Consider the following 18,441-nt stretch of genomic DNA (forward strand, 5'->3'; position numbering starts at 1 on the left):
CGGAATTTTATATTTCTACAGATCAAAATACTTCTCATTCTACACAATTATACCTTCTTCACTCTTTGAAATATTTACAAAATATGGGTTTGAAAAAATATTAAAATATCTGTCATAAACTTTCATGGTGTTCAAAGCATGATAAACCCTTCTTTTTAAGCATCGTGTAACTGAGCAATGGAGAGTAAAAGTGATTAATCCAGAGCTTTCGATTTCATAAAATTCCATTTACCTCTATGCACGGTTTAATGAGTTTACACGGTAAATGTATAAATCACTCATTGATTAATAGTCGACGTATGCGGGAACTGAATTCATTAGCATGCGAATACACCTAGTACACGGTTTCGAGAGACCGTACTAACAGTGGTTTTATTGAAGTAGACTTGACCCACTTTTCATTCGAATTTCTATATACAACAATCCTTGAGGTTTATAAACGTATTTCTAATTAATCCGGCGTACCGCCGGAACACAATAAATTCCGACCGCTTTTTACGCGACAGCAGCGTGTCGCAATTAGCGTAACCTTTTTTCAACCTGATTTTCACTAATCCGAGGAGTTCCCCGCGCGAAAGAAACTCTGTTTCTCTTCCCGTGCGAAAATGAAATATGCTTCCGACGTCTCGGAAACAAAGAAACGAAGAGGTGAAATATGGTGAATTTCGAAGGGGAAGAGTCCGTGCCGTATTACGCGATACGGAAGATGACAAATGCATCAGACCGATGTAATTTTGCAACGATAAATCTTCCATATCGCTTAAAGAAACGACCAGTTGAGTTGAGACGTGATAGATATACTGATATATTTGATCTTAATCGATAAAACGAAAACTTTCGAAAAATTATTCTAAAATAACGTTAACCTCTTGCACTACAATACCGTGTCAGACTTGTGACGAAGATTACAAATAGAGTCTGACAAATATAAATGTTACTTAATTCATTTAAGCCCAAATTAACACTAAAACTACCAGGCAGGTTAAAATGACCTATCCATGATTTCTTCTTTTTGCAGTTATTGAAAAGATGAAAGATGTTTCTCTGAGAAATTAGTGAAGAAATTGATTTAGCCATACGCAAGCTGATTTGTAAATCAATTGAAGTTTCAATAGATACACTCTTCGAGTTTTTGCAGAGAAATTTCAAGAAGTCATTTAGGATCATAGTGCAAGTAACACTAGATCAATACGATTAACTGTTTTAAATTTTTGTATAAAATTTACCTTCACCGCAAGTCTTACCTGTCATTCTGTGGCAAGGGGTTAATAATCAGAAACTCTAATTGAAAGTGTTGTTACTGATTCTATATTGCATAAACATTCTGTTTACGCAACTTTAAATATTTACTTGAAAAGTTTGACCGAAAGGATTGGTTATGGAAATTGCGGAGCACTCAATGCCTCCAGACGCTCGAACTTCATGTACTTAGAACGTGCTTCGAGGTATTGATTTTTAATTACTATGAACGAAGAGCTGACAGGAACTTCGTTAATTTCGTTCGCAGTGCGCAAGCGTTATTTCGCGATAAACATTTAATAAATGGTACAACAAGAGATTTCATGAATTGTGCCATCGAATAACTTCATTTAAATACATTCTGCTTCGTAATATAAAAAGATCATGAAAATCGAACAATACAGAAAATGTTATTCTCTGTTTATTCGGAATATAATTATTCTATATTGAAACTTCTTGTACTACAATCATTGAATAAGTAAATATGTATTCTGTTAAGTTCATCCTTTACGACCCCGTCCATAAAACAGTGAATGTTCGTAAACAGTTGATTGATTGGATGTAAGATTGAATCGAAGGAATTCATTACTGTAAAATGAAAGTTTCGACCAATTAATACGTGTAACGTGTCGGTTGGACTTAGCTGCAAAACGTACCCTGTCATTACGTGCATCGACGAGCAACAAGTAAATAAATGCAGGAAAGAAAAGAAGAATTCTCTAATAAAAGTTTCTCAACTAACACGTTATCGTATACGCGATACGCATCTCTATATTACCAACGTCTTATCCCATGGAAACCGCAATAAATCACGGCAGGTTATTTGCATAATTGTAGACCTGATATTCCAATTCGTCTCGGCCGTCCGTGGTTAGAACACACGTGTTCGAATTCATAACACCGCGTGACACACATTCTTTGCGAAATGTACGATCTCATTCGATTCTATCCAACTGCGTATGGAAACGAGCAAAACCTTAACGTTTATCCATGACGACGCGTTCCCTATGCGGATACGAAGTTACTGTTCTCGGGCTAAGATCGATACCCGTCATATTTCCGAAACAATGTCTTCGACGGTGCCGCTAATGACGTCAGCGTAGAATCAATTTCTAATATCAGACCACCGGAGAACAGGTGTAAATCCAGTTTGCGGATCTTCGTGCTTCGGTTCATCTCTGTACCAACGTTCTTTGCTTGTGCAAGATCTTTCCGAAGTAAGACGAGAGACGAAGCAAAACTATTGAACAGTATTTGTAGGAAATACTCTAAGCGTTAACATGAAACTGTTTAGGGCGTAAAAAGGTTTCTAATATTATATTGAACGTTGCGTCGTAATCATGTTCTCTTTCAATGTTATCTGTATTACAGGTGATTGGTATTATTGATGACTACTTGCAAAAGGAAAATTGCACTACAGTTACCTCTAGTATATTGATAAGAATAGGAAAGAGAATTTTTCAATTTTGACAATTATAGTGTTTTCTATAAGAACTCTTTAATTCTAAACAGAAATATTGTATATAACGTATATTAAAATATTTTTTTGAAAATTTGTCGTATGCGAATGCTATCAGTTTGATTGGTGATTACAAATTAAGTTATCCTTCGTATATTTCACAGTAATACTCGGTTTGTTTATCTATTTCATATTTTTCTTGTTTAATTAATCGCTCTTTATGTTCAAAGATATCTGTGATACGAGATAGCAGCTGGTATGCTGGCACTAACCATTCATGGCGTCGCTTTTCACTTTCTTTTTCACTTTGACCTTTCGATGTTACTGGTATAGGATGTATAGGTACCAGTGAACTATAAACATGTTATCCGCCAGCGTCACAGGCGTGTGACGCCCGCAATCCAGTATTTTACGCAAAGAAAGTTAAGTCAGCTTTATTCGCGTCACTATTTATAATCGATACCCTAATTTTTCTTTGTTATTTTTGTTCACAGCCAAATTCTCGGAACTGATTATCTCAGAAACTGAACCCTATACAAAAATGTAAGAAAATAGCAAAATGTAATTTTTTTCCTCGCCATAAAAATGCTGAAGGACAAGAAATGTCCAATTAATGAAAATAGAATGAATGTAACGGAAAAAAAACAAAAAACATTCTGTTTCATATGTAAAGCATACATAGTATAGAGAGTTGGGAGTAGAAACAGTTAGCCATGGACAGACAAACTAGATTTCTGCTCGATGATTCAAATAACAAACAAGTTTTTGAAGAAAATCAGTATCTATAATGAAGTATTGCATGAACAAATTCTATTCTACGTGTGTAACTTATTTTGTCATCAAAAATTACTGTTTTTCTGATTTTAATATAACTTCAAGAATATTTTTCGTATGGAGACAAAGATTTTACAAGAGCAGTAGAATGGACGGAATGTCGATCCCGCAAATCTCCGAGCGAAATGAAGCAGAGACACAAGGCACACGGGTATACAATATGGCGTCGGTTTTCATAGGCGCTTATTTTCTCCGTAACACAGCCACCTTGCTTTATTACTTTATTTATCGCGTACCTTTCTCATATTCCTCGGGATTTCATCTTTTTTGCGCGCCGGAGAATCGAGGTACATGTAAAATCTCTTTTAACATCTTTCTTATAGTCCGCGATGTCTATCACTGATTCATTTTCAGTGTTATTAGTTTCAGTTTTACGAACACGGTGAACGTTAAAGAGAACTTTCTATTCACCATGCAGTTTAATAATGCTGCTAAACGGATTGTATGTTTTTTCAAACCGATTTTGGTGATTAGTGTTCATGTTAATTAACTTTTATCCAGGGAGTAAATTTTAATCTCTAAACTTTTACGTCTTTCGTCTCGCATTGAATCAAATATGATATATTATTTAATGTAGAGAAGATTATAAATAAAAACTTGCTTTATAGACAAGTTAATATGCAAAATTACAGATATCGTAGAAATTTCTAAGAAGCACACTCTTAAGATTACATGCCCGCAAATTTTCTAAATGAAAGTTGAAGTCAGAATTCTTCAGTTTCTGTACAAAAACAAAATGTTGAAAATATCTTGATATTATTATCTTTTTCGAAGTGTAATAGATTCCTTAAATGCTAAAAATATTTTCTTTCCATTGCAACTTTAATAACTGAACAAAGATCTGCACTCTATTCATCAAAGAAAGCTTTTTTTCACTTAACAATACCTCAATAAAACATCTCAACCACTTCTCGAACAGCAACCTCGTTGATTGTATTCCTCAAACGCCTGACATTTATTTTCGATCGAGGACAACAAACCGAAGTCAAAGGCGAACCACTCAGCCGGATCAAAGATTAAAGCCAAGCAGAGGGACAGAGAGAAGGAGATCTACAGGTGGCGCGTTTCTATTCTTTCTAATTTCTACGAGGACCTCTTTCGTCGTTCCAGGGAGGACGACATTTCCGTCAGCTTTCTATTCGGTACGTGCTGCCGTCAAAGAGTCGCGATGCAGTCCGAAAATACATTGCGTGCGAGTAGAAACGATTCCCGCGCGTGCAACCCAGTCCGAAAGACCAGTCCGCTAGGTCGAAACGGCAGTGGAATCGATCGCGAAAGTTTAATTAATTATCGACGCGTTCGCGAGCCAGCGCTAATTGCTTTCTCGAGGCGCGACTCGGAGCGTCGTCGTGATTAAAGCTTCCGGTACGAGGCGTGCTGACCCAGGGGTAATATTAAGAATTAACCCACGCGAGTTTCGCGGATGTGCGAGGCTACTTTCATCCTCGCTGGGGGCGACAAATTGCCCCGACTTCGATCCGATAAATCACTCCGCGACGCGGCAGAGGACGCCTGACGGAAATAAAAATGGAGAGGCCGGCATGAGAAGTTCCGTGGCGCGGGCAACCGGCGATATTTCAGCGGCCGTAGATTAGGAAAGTAATTCTAGAAGGTACTGACTATGCGTGACAGTTAGGAAAAACACCGTGAGTTATCCGTGCATGGCACTTTTATTGTGTAGTTTAATTGTTTATTAATTATAGTGATTAAGAATTCAGAGATTCAAAGATTCATAGATTCAAAAATTCAAAGGTCCAAAGATTCAAGGATTCAAGTTTAACAAATTTGAAAAATCAAAGTTGCAAGAATTAAAGAAAAATTATCATTTCTCTTAACCGTGCATGTTTACACGTGTTTTTAGAAAAATATTATACCTGAAATAATTAATGTGTAAGACTGGGATATTTACGCAAATTGAACATTCTGAATATTAATTTATAAAAATGAGAATTCAATGGTATATAATTTTCTCCAATAGAAACTAGGTCTAATTCAGGTTAAAACAAGAAATAATTACGTGCACTAATCTACTTTATGCAAGGAAGGTGAAGCTTACCTTCTACTTGAAAAATTGCATACTAATATTTTAGAATGGTAATAAAAGTGGCAACACTCAATAAATTAAATACTAACCAGTTACCAAGTTGGATGCCTCGATAAACTCGTTAACAGTAAAATTGAAATCAGACGCATAAGATTAAACGTACTTTCAACGAATGTCATAAATTATCATCTTTACATTCATACATTCATATTCATTATACAATTATGCATTTCTAACAACGTTACAAATTTCCTAATTACATTAGCATAACTGTCGTTTCAGTTTTATACTGCATGGCAAGCTAAGAATACAGCCATCTTGAATACCGATATCGTCTAACTTGGCGTCAAAAGTAACGAACAACAGCTGACGCGAATAATCATTAAAAGTTCTAGTCGAAAATAGTACTGTAGAACTATTAACCGATTCGAACTTTGCTACAAAGTTGAAAGCTTACCTGACAGTTGTCGTTCCGACTGCGAGCGCGGCTGCTGCAAACTCTGAAAAGAAAGAAACGATTACAATTATTTTCAGCTTCCGGAATAAACGCATTAACTAGTTCGATGTATTAAAAGTGTACAGCTGCAAAAGGATTGCAACTGAATTCATCGTAACTGTGTCCGTAATTTTGTCGGCCATTTTGTTCTCCAGCCATTTGTCAATGTTCCATATATGAATATTAGATAATCCGGTTCATATAAAATGTATATTCGTTGCCCGTTTAACGAGAGAATTATCGATTTCAATCTCAGGATTAATATGTCCCGAATGCATTTCTCAAACGCGTTTCACAAGCTCGTATCGGCTATCAAATCGTCGAAGTTCACCATTATTCTGTCCCGTTATCATCGATTCGAATACGATATAAATGGTTCCGACGTGGCTGGGTCGCGGCAACGATGTTTTTATCTAAACATAAACTGCAACCGGAGATTTATGGATTCGTTCGCCTGGCACGCCCGATGACGTCACGGAGATTTCGACATTCGCTACGCGAGAAGTGCTACCCTCTACGGAAACTGTTCATTTAAAACTGGTTCACGATTTATTTAGAAACTGGAACTCTTTTACGTGCAGATTAATTAAAACGTACAATCTGTAAAACTAAGTTCTGCAAACTTCTTTGTATAAATTGAAATATGCGAACCTTCGGTTTAAACTGTATGTTGAACGACATTTTAAATTCTAGTAATTTAACAAAAATTCATTTAGCAAAGAGGCAAAACGAAAAGCACCTTTGAAATATTATTTTCAAACATTAAATACCTTAAAATGATAATCTGAATTTGTTAAAATATACAATTTCCTTTAAACAGTTAATAATGGAAAATTTGTCGCAATAGAAATTCTTATATTTATCTTCTAACTCATAAAAAATGAATCTCCCATGCTCATTTGTTTAACTATTAAAATAGAACAGTTTCAATGTGCAGCCAACAAATAATTACATATAGATACGTAGTTCATTTAATGAAATGCTTTCACCCGATGGTAATTAAATAGTTATTTTCCAGTAACGCGGAGTGACGTAGTCACGGAACATTATAGTTCATCGACAAAATGAAAATTCCATTAGTCCGTCGATCGCAGGTTAACGTTGTCAACGTTTCGTTAGCGATTTCGAACGCAACAAAACAGCGCAGCCCGGCTATACTTATTAATTAAATTCGCCCGGGCGACCATTAACGACCAGATTCTCTGATATAAAATTACCGGGCTGGCGAGGAACGATTTACGCAGCACGGAACTATCAGGTCTACTAATATTTAATGTCGCTTTTGATATGGTTATAAAACTATTTAATTCAGAGATGAACAAGAATTAATCTATAATACTATTACCACTATTAACTTTACACTTTCTGTACATATAAAATATGTTTAAGTTATATTGTTTAGAATACCATAATGCAATTTAAAAAATACATGATACAAAAACGACATTAATCGTTCTTGTAGAAACCATTGCAACATAGTGTTAGCCACCTTTCTGCTGAAAAATTTAATGTTTGGTGCTTATCAATTCTTTTAACGAATACCCTTCAATTATTATTAGACCTAATACATTCCGAATCGTTTCGCCACGTTAATTGAGCGACGCGCGATCGACGACGTCTGAATTGCCGTGGGCGGACGTTATTATCATATTTAGCGGCGATGCGTCGGGTTAAAGTGGCGGGGTTTCGTAGAGGCGTGCTTTAGAAAAACCACGGGGTTATCCTTCGCCGATGGGAAACGGGCGGCGAGGGCAAACCATGACCCACATGCGATACCGAGCCAGGCCGGAGCGTCGAAACAAACGAACGACCGTGACCTTATCCGCGCCATACTGGCACAAAACGTTCATCGATTAATGTTAGCACAAATAATTTTATAAAAAGAGCGAAGCGTAGGCTTGCCACGGTTTCCTGGAAGGTAAACAGGAAAATGGCCGCGATTCTATTAATGAGTTCGCAAACTTTCGACTCCCTTCTGTTTCACGAAAATTTGAATGATAGAATTTTATTTCGTAAATTGGATAATTATGTTCTATTCGAACGCCTATTTAACGCGTTGAATGCCTTCGGGATCACCGGTGGTACCCGACCCAATCGAATTACTATAATTTAGTCAACTGAACGATGATTTGTAAACATTTTTATATTATAAATAACGCTATCGAATGCGGTAACATTCGGTAAGATAAACGTGCAATAATAACAAAACGATTCAATGAAATAATTTGATAGTATATTCTTTTCACTTTGTGTATTTTGCTACGTGAAATCATGCGGCATTCAACGTGTTAAGAATGAATGTATATGTATGTTAACCAGTTAACTGGGGAATTTAGTTTGAAAAGTTTATCATTGTGCGTGAAACAAAATCAAATAATAAAGTTTACAATCGTCAAATGTTGGGCAAATGCACCTGTAATATATTCTAACGAAAAATTACATCGAATCGAAGAAGAATTACACATTTATCTGAAAAAATAAATAATTGATCGTTGAAAAAATTAGTATCATTTTGCGTTTGAAGGTAACGTGTATACTCGTCGAACGGAATTAACTGGTTAAAGGGAATTATTTAGAAGAAAGATAAAGTATTTTATGTTTTTCGTGCGTTACGCAAGTTAGAGCAATAGACGATTAGATTACAGGTGGATTAATACCTTAATTGGATGACAAAATATATGAAAGACTGGATGCACTGAGTTTTTAAAATAGTTATATGCTTTGAACATGGAACTCTTTTTAATTTTCCCTTTGGTCGAACGATTGAAATTGTTAAAAGGAATTATATGGAACATAAAAGACAGGCGATATTGATTTCGTGATACATATTCCTGCATTATTATTTGCACAAATTCGATACTGACAATATACAGTGTCAATTTTGAGATGTGAATATAATACGGAAATTTCATATTTTTTATCATGGTTTTTAATTAAAAACGCAATAAACATTTTATAAATTTCTGTTTCATTTTGTAATGTTACTGATACTACAAATATATAAAACCCGCAACTCATTCTTTCCTACATTCACTGATATCTGATACATGCAATGAAAAACAAAAAAGTTACCAGTGCTGTTTTCAGCGCGTAAAATCAATTTTCCTCGATTTACTCGATATACAAAATTGTAACTGCCCGTCAATAAAGAAGAGATCGAATGCGTTAAAATGCGTGTTACTGGCGGTAGCGAATATATAAAAATCGAGCTACAATAAACAATCACATACGTTGGAACATAATTAAATAACTGAAAAAATACAGTTGCTTTGATATTCAAGTCTTCACTTTATTATAGCATTTATATTCTTCGTTCTGTCTTTTAAGCAATAAAAACTGTCTTCAAACAGGTGTCTGAAAAATTGCATTTCCCTAGCAGAAACACCTCCACAAAGAATAGAATCTACATACATACGTACATGCCGGTGAAAAATATACGGACAGGACGACAGCGCGAGTAAAGAGCGACGAAATTAATAGTCCTTCACCGCAAAATACGGAGTGATAAAATGCACGGTTAATCGCGTTCAGGCAGTAAACGTCTGCATGTTGCGTCTGAAATTGGCATTGTATTTACAAGAAAAACGCAGCCAGCGTTGCAAATGTTTTCTCGAACAATGCGCGGCAGCCTGGACCCTCTTTTTTACGAGCTGCACCACTTCAAAAGAAGACTCCAACGAAACTACCCGAAAAAAAATTTATTTGTTCTTACGAGGATACCGTTCACCTTCGGCTTTCCTCGTGCGAAATGAGTTACATACAAGCGAGGGTATTATACGTCTCAACGTTTTCTTCGCGACGTTAAAAACTTTGTTTTCCGAGTGCACCCTCGGACAGGATCGTAAATCGTTCATCGGTTTCCCTCGACAAATATTTTCCTTTTTTTTTTATCCCACGGCTGGCCACGGGATCGTGCGAGTGCAGACTGGAAATAAAGATAATCATGGAAACAACGCATCCTTGGTCTAATTGCGTGCACTTGGTTGCACGCAAGTATTTGCGTCCGTGTGGACGTATAAAGACGAGCTGCAGCAAGGAAATTTTCGTAGAAAGAAGTTTTTGCAAAAAATGTATTATTATATTTGAATGAGTTATCAATAACTTATTATACGAGAATTTATAAATTTGTATGTTATATTTAAACTATACTGAATATTCGATTATTTTATTGCAATAATATACAGAAAGTAATAAACAGAATGGCGTTAATAGCAATAAACGTCGCAATTTACCGAAAAATATGATACGGTTAATTTCAACGAGCACGTGACAATGTAAAATATTTATCAGGAATCGTGAAATTATTTCACTTAATAATTCAATGTATTAACTGAATAATTTCTTTCCCGATAAATCAATACGAAAACCTGTCAAAGATTTTAAATCTCGTTAAATAGCAGTCGTTCCAAACAATTCGTCTTTTATTAACGAAAAGCTTTAAAATCATTTAGCGTAATTAAGGATATAAGTAACAGTGACCATACGTCACAGTTAAAAATCCATTAGCAACGATGGCTATAGTTAGCGATGATTCTCGAAGCAACGCGCGGGGTGCAATGATTTTTTCGCTCCTCGACGGAAACTCTCTTCCACCTAAGGCCCTTTGGAAACACACAACCCACACACGATGGCTATTAGAGGTATGAGGGATGCCAACCGATTAATACGCCGACATGGCTCGCTGCCCCATTAGCTTTGATCACTCCCAAACACCAACCTGACGATCTCCTGTACGTGTGGATCGCGAAAACATATGTTCGCCGAGGCAGCGGTGCTCACTCGTGCAGGAACTGCTATCCCGTCTATCAAAGTTCCGTTGACAATTCTCGCACACCGAATTTAAACCTACTTAAAATCATTAATTATCACGATAATTAAAATATTGGCTACTAAGCTATTTATGGCGCGTAATGTAAAATACAGGACAATGCGCCTGTCGGTGTATAAATTAATAAAATTTTTATGGTTCTGTTACATATAATATTCTAATTGGCAAATTTTCTTTTTTATTACTTCTGAGATTAATGATATTTTTGCAAATACAATTTTAGAAATTATATAATGAACACTGGAGTTCATTGAAAACCTGTTTCTTTTTTTAACAATGATGAAAGTTACTACGAAAAAACTAATTGGAATTATTAATCATATTTTGAAAAATAGAGAAATTTTCTTTCAAGTTCTACGACGATTTTCAGTTCATCGTTATCTGTTTTACACAGTTGTTTCTTGAAGTGATTATTACATGATAAAACGTAACGTTAAACTACGTGCTAGATGTTTTATTAATCTCTCGGTATTGAATTTAAGTTCGTAAGTTTCCTATGCATTGCGCGTACATCATAACGTACGATTAATCATATCTAGTAAAGTAAACAATACTATGCACATATTTCAGATTTGCACTCGGAATTCGTGATTTATGAAAGGCCTCGCTACAAAGTTGACCCATAAATATGAAAATACGCTAAGCCTCGATTAAATTATTGTTGAAGTACGTGGCAGAGCAATTAATAACTATTGTACGTTATAACTATTCAAGGTGCACATGATTTATAGACTCCGGCCGTAGCTAGTCAACGAGTAGATCGATAAATTTGTCGATCTATACATACTATCTCGTAACATTGCCTCCGCTGGAAACTTTGTATATTATTCTTAATGCCTAAGGGTAATAAAAATAATGGAGGGTAAGCAGAGTGCAGCACCTGTAGATCCAGTTGTTATAATTTATATTCTCGGGCGCGTAAAAATTCATTCTTGCAGCATGCTCGGACGTACTTGGAACGCGGGGCTCTTTAAAAATTCAAAATAATGGCAAACCAGAGATTCGTACTGTATTACGGCGCGAAGAGAAATATGAATATCGAGCTTTTTCCCTGTGTTCTCTTGTTTGCATATACTGTTAAGAAAAATGTTTACCTAACATCTAAGAACCAACTTTGTTTTCCTGCTCCATTTCCTTTTTTCCCCGCGGAAAGTAGCACAAGCTGCAAACACGAAAATATTTAGTGGCATGCCTGACGTAACGGAGGAGCTCATAGAAAATTGATTGTGGACAGGGAGCTAAAAGCTTCGGGTCTGTTTTTTCAAGTGCACCGGCAGAAATTAATTTTAGCGCCCACTGGAAATAATTATTCAGCGAATGGAGAGTGCCCGTTAATATTTCGCGAAACCGTAATTATATACTCTCTTTCTTCAACGCCGTTGTTTTTTATCCTTTCGTGAAATTGCATTTCTATTTAGTCGAATAAATCTCTTACCTGAGCGTTTCGGCCGATTTCTTTCTTTGAAAAATGAAAAGCTGCAATGCTGAATTTAAAGTGTGGCGGATCTGATAAATGTTAATTTAATAAATAGCTTATAGAATAAAGATTTGAATAATAATTTATAGTGTTTCCTTCATTAAAATCATTATTAACGGTTAAAAGGTAATTATTAAATTTAATCAATATCGAATAATAAGTTTTGAGAAGTTTCATGTTTAATATAAAGAAAGAACTTTTTTGACGTATTACAATTGTCTGTAATCTCGTCTCCTTTCATCGTTTCAAGGGTTCAATATTAATTCACTGGCAATTATTACATTACGCTACGTGCTACGAAAAAAAACAGAGTCACGTTACGAATTATTCAAAGCAACAAAAATAATTAACTGAATGCGTCGAGGAAAATATGCAAGGCGAACTCAAGCTCCATGTTTCCTCCTGAAAATTCAGGAGTTATTTTATCGAGTGCTAGAGGCTGCAAAAAATTCTCGAGGTAAATAGAATATTGGCTGTGCGGTTGTGCATCGACGCGAAGAGTCGTTTTTAGCATCAAAGCGTCCACGGTGGCCTTGAACAATTTACGTAGACCGGTCGTCCACCATGGTTTGTGGCAAGGTTTGAGATATAATAACTGGCTTGACTAAAATTTGTACATATATTATGTATGAATTTATCAATGTACTGGATAATCATTAAACTCGATATTATTCAATAGTAAACAATTTTTTAGCCACATTTTTCCGCACAAAGAAAACATTTTTCAAGTCTGCGTATAAGTATAAAATATCTCAAATTTATTTATTCACAGATTATCAACACACGAACATTAAATGCGCCCCTAATTATATAAACACGAGGGTTTGGTGATTGCACATTTTCACCGGAGTGTATAATCAAATAATAAATAAAGTTTGCATTCCGTGTATTTATAACATGTATACAATGTATAGAAGCGAAAAGGATTGAATAAATTCATTAGAAAAATTTGGAGATTTCTGTGTTGAATTTTTAAAAAATTGTACTGTTTTGTTTATGCATGTATATTCGTAAAAATGGCATTCTTAGTCAGAGAAAACAATCCTTACTTAAGTGTTCTCTTTAATCAATTGATTTAAAGAAATAGAAAGTTCAGGTATATGAAAAAAAATGTAGGATACTAATAATTGTAAATGAAACTAGTGTGAAACTATACTTTTAACAGATCTACAGTGCAAACTGTTAACGGAGACTCAGAAACTGAGAACTGCACGGTTTCCACGTTTATTGATCTTTCATTAAACTGGACATTTTTCTCGTTTTCAAATAAAAATTCAATTTATTAGTTCTTCAGCCAATGGAATTTCGATGATTTAATTGTCGTAGTAAGTCAATTCTATCAATTTTCTGTACATCAAGCGAGACTTGCAAAATTCCAAACAATCTAAAATGCACAGAACTCTCCGAGGTACTGACATTCAGTTAGAGATATTACTACAAAAACATTTCTTTATTTTTATAATACCAGAATAAAGTAATAAAAACGTTTTGTAAGCATTTCATAATATTCTCAAAGTTGATATTCTTTTATAGTGATCTACATATCCATCAAAATGACAAAATATAAGGAGTAAAATAATATATTGCATAGTTTATTATTTTATTAGTATTATTTTTTCAAAAGATTCGCGGATAAAATTTGCTCCTATTGCATCAGAGTAACAGGTTTTAAATTAAACGTAACAGATGTGACGGAAGAACCGATTCCACTGTCGCTCAGTCATGACATCGTATGATTGGGCAATCCGAATAAGAAAACCGGATAAAAAGAAATATTCAAGGCACGTCTCCACGTTCGATATTATCTGCACTCGTGCGATTCGTTCGTAAGATACATTGAAGATGCCGAGAGTAGGTGGAGATACCCGTCGTGAGGAGAATTAAGTTCATCAGGTTCACAAAATATCAATTGTACAATCATTGTCCGGCCATACGTGTACGTTATGTTAAAGAAAATCCGATCCAGTTGCGAGATATCGAGTACCACGCCGTGAACCCCGCCGCGAAAGGGGGAATTTAAGATCTCCATCCGGCTAACAAAGTTTCAATTTTATGACAAGCATCGGTATCATCGATTAATCCCGATAAGCCGCCCTTCAATCACTCCAGCTTAATGCCTCCATGCTCCGACGCCGGTAATACGTACAACGTATGTTTTATATGCTGTCAGTTGTCATATATAGTAAACTGTCCATTCATACCAAAAAGATGGTCTAAATGGTTTAAATTAAAAATATTAATGATCACTTTAAAATACATCTCCCGTATAAATATTCATTTCAATGTAATATAATTTTATTTATAAATATATACTACTGCGAACGCATCTCGATTACGAAAAATTTAAAATCCTGTTTCCACTACTGAACAAATTCCACTACAAAAATGATTTTAATCATACCGAGCAAAGATTAAATATTCTTTATCTAACAAAACTCTCCATTCCAATATTAATCGCCAATTTAATAAATTCGTAAAATCTCGTCTTAATCGATTCATTTAATCTCTTCCTGTTTCACAAACAGTACCAAAAAAAAAGGAATTCCAAACACCGCTTTATCGTTCATCGCGATAACTCTCCGGAGCAAAAACTCTGGCGATTAACAATTTCATCCGCGCGCCCAATCAACGGAAGCCCCAAATATCGGCGTATCGATCGCCGCTGGAAAGCTCACGTCGCAAACAAGATATCTTTCGGCTCCAATTCACCGGTCGGCACTTTTCCGATTCACGATTCCGCTCGGCCGATATTTCCACGATTCCGTGGAAATTCTGAATACCGTTGGTTGCGTCGCGCCGGGCCAACGAGCGATAAACAGTTGAACGCGCCGTACGTGAAAAAAGAACCGCGCGGCGGCCGAGCGATGCTCGCAGCGTTGCACGAACGAACAGTGCCAGTTTTACCGATTCGATTCAGCCGTGGATCGGTTAATTTGCAAGGCGGCTGGCCGCGTCCGCGTAGCAGGTGGAGAGATACCTGTCATGAAAGGGAAATTAAGGCTCATCGTGCCAACAAAGTGTCAATCTTACGATGGCCTCCGCGGCCGGCCCACACGGGCCGTACACGGCGCGCAACAACCGAGTAAAATACAAATACCGTGTTCGCCCGATGGTCAATGCCACACAACGTACACGCTTCACGTGGGCAGAGACTAATGGTGGCCCATAAGCGCGGATCACCGAACGGAGCAACAGTCTCGCGCGTACGTATCTGCGCGCGGTAATCTCGATGCCAAATGCCGTACACGCTTCACTGCCACGTGATTAATGCACCCTATTGAAGCTAGGAGAGTACCCAAGGCTGAACCTCCGAACTTCATGCTCACCGAGTGAGGCCTGTTATCGATATTTAAAGAAACATCGCCAGGACACGGGGTCTCCTTCGTAAGCGACTGGACAGTTGTAGGGCCGAGTACGATGAGGTTATTTATCAGTGGGTGGGGCGTAGTGTTCGCAATTATGAGCAGCGTAATTAGGGAAACGGTTTATGCGGAACGAATGGGGTTCGAACTTTGTTTTGTGATTCGTTTACGAGCAATATACGGATCAGCCTCGATTAATTCTTTGAGGGGAAATTTTCATACATATTCAAGGAATGCCAGGCAATTTTACACAAAGATGCATGATTATAAAGAAAAATTTATATTTCGGTGAATTTTTATCTAAATTTAATTATAATTTTATCTAAAATTTATTCAATTTATACATAATAGTAAAAATATGTTAGACTCTTTTTATCACTAATAAAGTCAAGGAACTTTTCACGAGTGCATGCGGGATGTATCGCTGCTTGGTATTCAAAGGTTTAATACTAAATTTGCAGACGTTGGTTATAGACTGTATTATTACTGTTATAGTTTTATATTGTTAGTAAAGGTGCTAAGAAATAATATTTGTATTATTTAAAATTTCTCGAATGGACGGAAGTTTTGTAAGTTCGAAGTTGAATGTTTGATTTTTAATATTTTTTATTCGGTGTCGATGTTGCCAAAGAAATTTTGTGCGATTGAAACACTGAAGGAAGATTGATGCTAAGGAAAACAATGAAATTAGAAAGAAAAACTCACCGGCGCCTTCCCGTTGGGCTTCTCCGCGTCGTTGTTCTCCAGTAATGGAGCGCTGCTACTCTTTCCGCCCATTTCGATGGCCAAGGGCTCTGGTTTCAACTGAAGACTCGCCGCGGATGGGGACGACGGTGCACGAGGAGGTGTCTCCAACAATTCGCCAGAGCTCAGAGAACTGCTCGCTGTCGTGGACAGACCTATTCACGAGACCAAGAAAATCACTCATTAGAAATCACTAATTGGAAAAGAGAAATCGGAGATAGATGCGTGCGCGGCGACCAATATCAACTAACTCCTAATGATCAGACAAATTTTACAACCTGAGAAATCAACACTATTTTTCGTTTTGTAGTACGAGAAAATTCACAGATGTAGATGATGCATCGGCATATGGGTAGAAAATAAATACAGTTGAACAAGATGTGACGAAATAGAAACATTAATAAAATTTAATATGGAATATCTGTTCAACTGGTAAAGTAATCTATTTGTCAGTCTAATAAAGTTTATTCATTTTTCGTCTTTTTAAGTAGTAAAATCTAATGTACAAGTCAAAGATTCTGTCACCAACTCCAAATTTATAGAAAACTTTACATTCACCATTAAAATGCAGCATAGTCTATATTTAAAAACTAAATCCCTAATATATAGTTAGAATAAATAACTGTATTTAGAATTCAAAAAGACTACAACTGTAAAGTTTCCATCCTCTCAATCCTTCCATACAAAATACCACGTACCGCCACAGCGAAAGCAACATTGAATCTAATTGTACCGTATACGTAACTATATCATTAATATTTCCCACAAATGCACAGGAATCCGCAGGCCAGTTATAAAACACAGTTAATTCCGAAATAAAAGCATTGCGCAACGTTACTAGACGTAAAAATGCTAGACAGCTGCGTCGCTAAGGGGCGTCGTATAAATTCAACGTCCATTTCATTTCAGCTCGCTTCTCCCCGTGGGATTATGAATATTTATACGCTCCATGTATTTCCGTCGGGGTCCGGGGGCAACGGTAATTCTCGCCGAAAATTTTTCCGGCATCGGACGCGCACACGACGGTTAATTGGTTTGCAAACGGACGGGACAAAAGTGGTGTTTGACTTCGGGAAATATTGTCGTTGCGAAAACGTCCGCGAGCAATTTGCATCTGCATGGAACGCGTGGATGTTTAGAGGGTCGATTAGCGGGTCGATACATTGGCGAATCGTTAATGGCGGACTCACACAGCGGCAGATTCGTCGGGCGCAGCGGCTTGATCCTCGGCAGGGTGTCGTCGAGGCCGCTGCTGCTGTCCACCGCGTCCTGGGAATACTGGTCGTCGGTTTCTTTCGTCTGCGTATGCACGCTCTCGCGTTTTATCCACACGTCCTGGGAATGCTTGTCGTTTCGCGAATTCAATTTTGACGGCCGTCGCCGAATCCGCTCCCACGTCTCCTTGCGGTGACACTTGTTGGACGACGGGGCTGCGGTCAACAAACGGAACCGTTTCGACTTTCCCGATCATTTTGCTATTATTCGTGTTTCTATGCTACTATGAACAGTTTTTAATTGCATAATCATATTGTCCCAAGGATGTCTACTGTTTAGTTTTATTTTAAAATGGAATAGGCAATGAATTATTGCATGCTGACCGTAGATTTTGTGAATTGTTTATTTTTCCCAGACATAATTTTTTAGACATTTAATTTGAAATGGAAATTGGATTTTAAATTTTAGGAATTATTTGATAAATAAATCATTCTACATGTTTTTTTTATAAATTACGGTTAAGTTAATATTGCGATAATTTCAATAATCCATAAATGCATAACTCCCATTTGACGTAAAATATGGAAATATATAAGTTTCTGATTGAATGGAATCTTCTGGAGTTTCAAATTATATAAAATATATTTTATTTCCTTTGCTAGACAAAATCAATATAGCCTAGGCAAATAGTAGTGGTTCCTCGTCTTCAATTGTAACAACATATGTTCGAAACTGAGTAATGA

General features: G+C 36.6%; 1 protein-coding gene across 2 annotated transcripts in view; it reads right to left on the reverse strand.

Moving 5' to 3' along the window:
* cv-c (RhoGTPase activating protein) overlaps positions 1–18,441 on the reverse strand; it is a 408,937-nt gene that overhangs the window by 248,663 nt on the left and 141,833 nt on the right. The window contains exons 6-8 of one of the 2 annotated variants that reach the window (XM_031981540.2): positions 17,674–17,913; positions 16,445–16,638; positions 6,034–6,076 (exon numbers count right to left, since the gene is read on the reverse strand). In XM_031981540.2, coding sequence (XP_031837400.2) covers positions 6,034–6,076; positions 16,445–16,638; positions 17,674–17,913 — 477 coding nt within the window. The remainder of the gene's footprint in view (positions 1–6,033; positions 6,077–16,444; positions 16,639–17,673; positions 17,914–18,441) is intronic. The other variant, XM_076374243.1, reaches the window with a different exon arrangement.

Source organism: Nomia melanderi, chromosome 2 (genome assembly GCF_051020985.1).
Source record: "Nomia melanderi isolate GNS246 chromosome 2, iyNomMela1, whole genome shotgun sequence".
Taxonomy (NCBI): domain Eukaryota; kingdom Metazoa; phylum Arthropoda; class Insecta; order Hymenoptera; family Halictidae; genus Nomia; species Nomia melanderi.